Source organism: Coregonus clupeaformis, chromosome 20 (genome assembly GCF_020615455.1).
Source record: "Coregonus clupeaformis isolate EN_2021a chromosome 20, ASM2061545v1, whole genome shotgun sequence".
NCBI lineage: Eukaryota > Metazoa > Chordata > Actinopteri > Salmoniformes > Salmonidae > Coregonus > Coregonus clupeaformis.
This window is the reverse complement of record NC_059211.1, coordinates 64,515,243-64,523,389: the sequence shown is the minus strand read 5'-3', so window position 1 is coordinate 64,523,389 and position 8,147 is coordinate 64,515,243. Positions and strand designations below refer to the sequence as shown.

The 8,147-nt window shown below is 43.1% G+C and overlaps 1 protein-coding gene across 4 annotated transcripts in view; it reads left to right on the top strand.

Moving 5' to 3' along the window:
• Positions 1-6,505, top strand: part of usp8 (ubiquitin specific peptidase 8) — a 31,917-nt gene extending 25,412 nt beyond the window's left edge. For 3 of the 4 annotated variants that reach the window (XM_041857622.2, XM_045205716.1, XM_045205718.1), the window contains 3 exons: positions 1,787-1,929; positions 3,527-3,659; positions 5,220-6,505. In XM_041857622.2, coding sequence (XP_041713556.2) covers positions 1,787-1,929; positions 3,527-3,659; positions 5,220-5,378 — 435 coding nt within the window. In that variant the 3' untranslated portion in view covers positions 5,379-6,505. Of the gene's footprint in view, positions 1-1,234; positions 1,364-1,786; positions 1,930-3,526; positions 3,660-5,219 lie in introns of those variants that run through there. The other variant, XM_045205719.1, reaches the window with a different exon arrangement.
• Positions 6,506-8,147: the final 1,642 nt, after the last annotated feature.

The following is an 8,147-nucleotide window of genomic DNA, read 5'->3' as shown; positions in this document are numbered from 1 at the left end:
CCCCCATGCTTCACAGTAGGTATGGTGTTCTTTGGATGCAACTCAGCATTCTTTGTCCTCCAAACACGACGAGTTGAGTTTTTACCTACAAGTTCTATTTTGGTTTCATCTGACCATATGACATTCTCCCAATCCTCTTCTGGATCATCCAAATGCACTCTAGCAAACTTCAGACGGGCCTGGACATGTACTAGCTTAAGCAGGGGGACACGTCTCGCACTGCAGGATTTGAGTCCCTGGCGGCGTAGTGTGTTACTGATGGTAGGCTTTGTTACTTTGGTCCCAGCTCTCTGCAGGTCATTCACTAGGTCCCCCCGTGTGGTTCTGGGATTTTTGCTCACCGTTCTTGTGATCATTTTGACCCCACGGGGTGAGATCTTGCGTGGAGCCCCAGATCGAGGGAGATTATCAGTGGTCTTGTATGTCTTCCATTTCCTAATAATTGCTCCCACAGTTGATTTCTTCAAACCAAGCTGCTTACCTATTGCAGATTCAGTCTTCCCAGCCTGGTGCAGGTCTACAATTTTGTTTCTGGTGTCCTTTGACAGCTCTTTGGTCTTGGCCATAGTGAAGTTTGGAGTGTGACTGTTTGAGGTTGTGGACAGGTGTCTTTTATACTGATAACAAGTTCAAACAGGTGCCATTAATACAGGTAACGAGTGGAGGACAGATGAGCCTCTTAAAGAAGAAGTTACAGGTCTGTATGAGCCAGAAATCTTGCTTATTTGTAGGTGACCAAATACTTATTTTCCACCATAATTTGCAAATAAATTCATTAAAAATCCTACAATGTGATTTTCTGGATTTTTTTTTTCTCAATTTGTCTGTCATAGTTGACGTGTACCTATGATGAAAATTACAGGCCTCTCTCATCTTTTTAAGTGGGAGAACTTGCACAATTGGTGGCTGACTAAATACTTTTTTCCCCCACTGTAAATGCCAAAATGTGGCATTTTGAATTTTAACCCATTAAACCCCAACATTTATTTTATTGCTTTGAAGAAGATTAATATTATTCATTTCATGTGATTAATCTAATACCATGAAATGTCTGTCCCTCATTTTAAGGTCAAACCTTTTACATGAACTGAACTCTCGTTTTAATATGGTGAAACTATTCCTTATTCTCTCTCTCTCTCTCTCTCACTCACTCACTCACTCTCACACACACACATATATATATATATATATATATATATATATATATATCTAACCATGTTTTACTGTGTTCCAGGACTGTCTGAAGCTGTCTAATCTAACCATGTTTTACTGTGTTCCAGGACTGTCTGAAGCTGTCTAATCTAACCATGTTTTACTGTGTTCCAGGACTGTCTGAAGCTGTCTAATCTAACCATGTCTTACTGTGTTCCAGGACTGTCTGAAGCTGTCTAATCTAACCATGTTTTACTGTGTTCCAGAACTGTCTGAAGCTGTCTAATCTAACCATGTTTTACTGTGTTCCAGGACTGTCTGAAGCTGTCTAATCTAACCATGTTTTACTGTGTTCCAGGACTGTCTGAAGCTGTCTAATCTAACCATGTTTTACTGTGTTCCAGAACTGTCTGAAGCTGTCTAATCTAACCATGTCTTACTGTGTTCCAGGACTGTCTGAAGCTGTCTAATCTAACCATGTTTTACTGTGTTCCAGGACTGTCTGAAGCTGTCTAATCTAACCATGTCTTACTGTGTTCCAGGACTGTCTGAAGCTGTCTAATCTAACCATGTTTTACTGTGTTCCAGGAATGTCTGAAGCTGTCTAATCTAACCATGTTTTACTGTGTTCCAGGACTGTCTGAAGCTGTTTTCTAAAGAGGAGAAGCTGACCGACAACAACAAGGTGTTCTGTCGACACTGTAAAGCTCTCAGAGACTCCATCAAGAAACTGGAGATCTGGAAGGTCCCGCCCATCATACTGGTGCACCTAAAACGGTACCTACTTAGAACACCATGTCCATTTGAAATGGCACCTACAGTTGAAGTCGCACGTTTACATACACTTAGGTAGGAGTCATTAAAACTCGTTTTTCAACCACTCCACAAATTTCTTGTTAACAAACTATAGTTTTGGCATGTCGGTTAGGACATCTACTTTATGCCTGACACAAGTAATTTTTCCAACAATTCTTTACAGACAGATTATTTCACTTATAATTCACTGTATCACAATTCCAGTGGGTCAGAAGTTTACATACACTAAATTGACTGTGCTTTTAAACGGCTTGGAAAATTCCAGAAAATGATGTCATGGCTTTAGAAGCTTCTGATAGGCTAATTGACATCATTTGAGTCAATTGGAGGTGAACCTGTGGATGTATTTCAAGGCCTACCTTCAAACTCAGTGCCTCTTTGCTTGACATCATGGGAAAATCAAAAGAAATCAGCCAAGACCTCAGAAAAAAATGGTCTGGTTCAGTCTGGTTCATCCTTGGGAGCAATTTCCAAACGCCTGAAGGTACCACGTTCATCTGTACAAACAATAGTACGCAAGTATAAACACCATGGGACCACGCAGCAGTCATACCGCTCAGGAAGGAGACGCGTTCTGTCTCCTAGAGATGAACGTACTTTGGTGCGAAAAGTGCAAATCAATCCCAGAACAACAGCAAAGGACCTTGTGAAGATGCTGGAGGAAACAGGTACAAAAGTATCTATATCCACAGTAAAACGAGTCCTATATCGACATAACCTGAAAGGCCGCTCAGCAAGGAAGAAGCCACTGCTCCAAAACCGCCATAAAAAAGCTAGACTACGGTTTGCAACTGCACATGGGGACAAAGATCGTACTTTTTGGAGAAAAGTCTGATGAAACAAAAATAGAACTGTTTGGCCATAATGACCATCGTTATGTTTGGAGGAAAAAAGGGGTCGCTTGCAAGCCGAAGAACACCATCCCAACCGTGAAGCACGGGGGTGGCAGCATCATGCTGTGGGGGTGCTTTGCTCCAGGAGGGACTGGTGCACTTCACAAAATAGATGGCATCATGAGAAAGGAAACTTATGTGGATATATTGAAGCAACATCTCAAGACATCAGTCAGGAAGTTAAAGCTTGGTCGCAATTTGGGTCATCCAAATGGACAATGACCCCAAGCATACTTCCAAAGTTGTGGCAAAATGGCTTAAGGACAACAAAGTCAATGTATTGGAGTGGCCATCACAAAGCCCTGACCTCAATCCTATAGAAAATGTGTGGGCAGACCACAAGGCTACCTGAAACGTTTGATCCAAGTTAAACAATTTAAAGGCAATGCTACCAAATACTAATTGAGTGTTTTGTAAACTTCTGACCCACTGGGAATGTGATGAAATAAATAAAAGCTGAAATAAAGCATTCTCTCTACTATTATTATTATTATGACATTTCACATTCTTAAAATAAAGTGGTGATCCTAACTGAGTTTAAATGTATTTGGCTAAGGTGTATGTAAACTTCAGATTCAACTGTATAAGGCCACAACACACACACACACACACACACACACAACGATAACAGTGTGTATTAACCCCAGTACTGCTGTCCCTTGTAGGTTCTCGTTCGAGGGCCGTTGGAAGCAGAAGCTGCAGACGACAGTAGACTTTCCTCTGGAGAATCTAGACGTCAGTCAGTACGTCATCGGACCCAGAGCCAGCCTCAAGAGATACAACCTGTTTGGGGTGTCTGTAAGTACTGAAGCATCTTACACCTGCCTGGAAACACTGCAGTCAAATACTTCCCTGTGTGGCTCAGTTGGTAGAGCATGGGTCTTGCAACGCCAGGGTCGTGGGTTCCATTCCCGCTGTGGCCACCCATACGCTACTGTCGCTTTGGATAAAAGCCTATGGTAAATTACATATATATACAAAAGTATGTGGACACCCCTTCAAATTAGTGTATTCGGCTATTTCAGCCACACCCGTTGCTGACAGGTGTATAAAATTGAGTACACAGCCATGCGATCTCCATAGACAAACATTGACAGTAGCATGGCCTTACTGAAGAGCACAGTGACTTTCAACGTGGCACCGTCATAGGATGCCACCTTTCCAACAAGTCAGTTTTTGTCAAATGTTTTGCCCTGCTAGAGCTGCCCCGGTCAACTGTAAGTGCTGTTATTGTGAAGTGGAAACGTCTAGGAGCAACAACGGCTCAGCCGCGAAGTGGTAGGCCACACAAGCTCACAGAACGGCACCGCCGAGTGCTGAAGCGCGTAGCGGGTAAAACTTGTCCGTCCTCACTTACAACACACACTAGCGAGTTCCGCACAATAACTGTTTGTTGGGAGCTTCATGAAAATGGGTTTCCATGGCCGAGCAGCCGCACACAAGTTTAAGATCACCATGCGCAATGCCAAGCATCGGTTGGAGTGGTGTAAAGCTCGCCGCCATTGGACTCTGGAGCAGTGGAAACGTGTTCTCTGGAGTGATGAATCACGCTTCACCATCTGGCAGTCCGTCAGACGAATCTGGGTTTGGCAGATGCCAGGAGAACGCTACCTGCCCGAATGCATAGTGCCAACTGTAAAGTTTGGTGGAGGAGGAATAATGGTCTGGGGCTGTTTTTCATGGTTCGGGCTAGGCCCCTTAGTTCCAGTGAAGGGAATCTTAACGCTACAGCATACAATGACATTCTAGACAATTCTGTGCTTCCAACTTTGTGGCAACAGTTTGGGGAAGGTCCTTTCCTGTTTCAGCATGACAGTGCCCCCGTGCACAAAGCGAGGTCCATATAGAAATGGTTTGTCGAGATCGGTGTGGAAGAACTTGACTGGCCTGCCCAGAGCCCTGACCACAACCTTTGGGATGAATTTGAACGCCAACTGCAAGCCAGGCCTGATCGCCCAACATCAGTGCCCGACCTCACTAATGCTCTTGTGGCTGAATGGAAGCAAGTCCCCGCAGCAATGTTCCAACATCTAGTGGAAAGCCTTCCCAGAAGAGAGGAGGCTGTTATAGCATCAAAGGGGGACCAATTCTATGTTAATGCACATGATTTTGGAATGAGATGTTCGACAAGCAGGTGTCCACATACCTTTGGTAATGTAGTGTATATTAATGATAATCAGTGCTTGACTTATTACAATGGAGCCAATGGAAAAAGTCCAGAAACTCCCAAGCTTTAAAAGTGTTTGACATGTACTTCACCAGGTCTGAAGGAGTTATCAGATTTGTTTATCTTGTGTGATTGTTAGATATATATAAAACAGGCCGTTAACCCTCTGTGTCTCTTCCTGTCTGTAACAGAACCATTATGGTGGTCTGGATGGTGGTCACTACACAGCCTACTGTAAGAACGCCGTGAAACAGCGCTGGTACAAGTTTGACGACCACGAAGTCTCCGAAATCTCCACCTCCACCGTCAAGTCCTCCGCAGCCTACATCTTCTTCTACTCCTCCCTGTGAGGGAGAGTCGTCCGCAGCCTACATCTTCTTCTACTCCTCCCTGTGAGGGAGAGTCCTCCGCAGCCTACATCTTCTTCTACTCCTCCCTGTGAGGGAGAGCTGCAGCGCTGCTCGGAGCTATGAGGCTACATACAGGCTAACTAACATACAGGCTGCTTTGACTCAGCTTCCTCTGCTGGTGGGAGAAAGGAACTGAACTGGCGAGGTGTGGAGGTTTTGGTAAACTGAACTGAACTGGCGAGGTGTGGAGGTTTTGGTAAACTGAACTGAACTGGCGAGGTGTGGAGGTTTTGGTGAACTGAACTGGCGAGGTGTGGAGGTTTTGGTTAACTGAACTGGCGAGGTTTGGCGGTTTCGGTTAACTGAACTGAACTGCCAGGGACCATACTTGTGAACTTTTGCTTAGACCATGGTTTAAACCATTAGTCTAAAATGACTAGCTGCTAGCTTTTTCGCTCAGGCCAACCTGGCCAAATTAGCCACGATGCTGAGGAAGGCCATCTGAGCAGATAATTATATCCGGTAGCAAAATAACGAATCAACCTATCAGAGAACTTAAACGGTAGAGCCACCATCCAATCACATTTGTTCAATAGGTACATTTGCTTCCAACTGCTTGGTTTAATTTGTTACCCATGGTGTAAGTGGAGTTACTCAATATATTTTTGCATGATGCTTCCTTGACTAGGCAACTGGCATCATGCAAAATGACGGCTTTTCGCATATATGACCAAATTACACATTTTTGCTTATCCATTTAACACACATCCATGTACTTTCACTGAAAAATGCAGGAGGATTATATTGTAACTTTGTTATTCATACATTGTAAAAGTCAAAGGCGATGACTCGCGGTGTTGTCAAATAGCAGTGATTTACCCTCTACCGCTAGCCGGAGTGGTGGCGTGATTTACCCGCTACCGCTAGCCGGAGTGGTGACGTGATCCACTAGTGTGATCTACTCCACGGTGTCGGCATATGGTGGCTGAGAGTTCGAATACCATTCGGGGGCAAGATTATTTTTAAGGAGAAAACCCTCCCACTGCTGGTCCTCGAGTGAAATAGCCAAATGTGACGAAGTAGACGATTTAATAAAAATGCTAATAAATAAAGCCTTATACAATGAAGTGTACACATCTATGTCATTTCGCCTGTGCTCATTGTAGTGACTAATATTTGGGTATTAGGCTGTATATTTACTACATGATGTCTGCTCTTCCATTCACAATACAACCACAATTAGAGTAGATTTAATACATATTTGAAGTGTAGGCTACACTGCAGTCCCATATGCAATAGGTTGTAGCAAGGAGGACACTATCTGGTGTGAATGGTAAGAAATTCATTCTTAATCTTAATTTTTAACGGGATGACTGCACTTTCCTTCTTAACACAATACCAAAATGAATGCAATTCCATATGTCAGGATAAAATGATGACCCCGCGGGTTTTTTTTCCAACTTACATTGCAAGTGGTGAGAAATGTCAGGAACTAGGCATTTTTATACTGTGAGATCGTTGTCCAGACACATTCTTGCATGTGATGCTTCAGTGTTAAAGTGTTGTATCGCGTCCAACTACGTGGACGATTTTAATTGGCTGAGACGGAATTTGTTACCGGATATAATTATCTGCTCAGCTGGCCGTCCTCAGCATCGTGGCTAATTTGTCCAGGTTGGCTTATGAGAAAAGCTATCAGCTAGCCATTTTAGACCAATGGTTTAAATCATGGTCTAAGCAAAAAGTTTGCAAGTATGGCCCCAAAAGTTTTTTGGGGTTTTTGGTTTTGGTTAACTGAACTGACAAGAGGTGGACGTTTGGAAAGATAGGGATATAGTGTGTGGTGGAAGGGTGTGTGTGTGAGAGAGAAGGAGAGGGAGAAATGCAGGCACTCAAATGCTTCAGCTCATAGGGGACTCAATAGCTTTTAAAACGCAACATCTATTCATATTACAACAGAGAGCAGGGAGAGGGTTCCTTTAACGCTTCCATCACCCAGACTTCAATACTGTTCTATGTAATAATGTAATGTACTGGAAAACCCTGTTCTAAACACCGCAAAATTGGAATTCTGCTATTTCTGGGTTTCAGTTGAGTCTCCGTGTGGAGTGGACGGCCTTTACTTAGTATACACAGACCTTATTTAAACTTCCCTGTATTGTGAATCTTCTAGTGAAGAGTTAGGAAGAGTGACGTATATGTACGTATAGGGACGTTTAGTTAGGAAGAGTGACGTATAGGGACATTTAGTTAAGAAGAGTGACGTATAGGGACGTTTAGTTAGGAAGAGTGACGTATAGGGACGTTTAGTTAGGAAGAGTGACGTATAGGGACATTTAGTTAGGAAGAGTGACGTATAGGGACATTTAGTTAGGAAGAGTGACGTATAGGGACATTTAGTTAGGAAGAGTGACGTATAGGGACATTTAGTTAGGAAGAGTGACGTATAGGGACATTTAGTTAGGAATAGTGACGTATAGGGACATTTAGTTAGGAAGAGTGACGTATAGGGACATTTAGTTAGGAAGAGTGACGTATAGGGACATTTAGTTAGGAAGAGTGACGTATAGGGACATTTAGTTAGGAAGAGTGACGTATAGAGACATTTAGTTAGGAAGAGTGACGGACAGTGCCTTCGGAAAGTATTCAGACCCCTTGACTTTTTCCACATTTTGTTACTTTACAGCCTTATTCTAAAATTGATTAAATTGTTTTTTTTGCCTCATCAATCTACAAACAATGCCCTATAATGACAAAGCAAAAACTGGT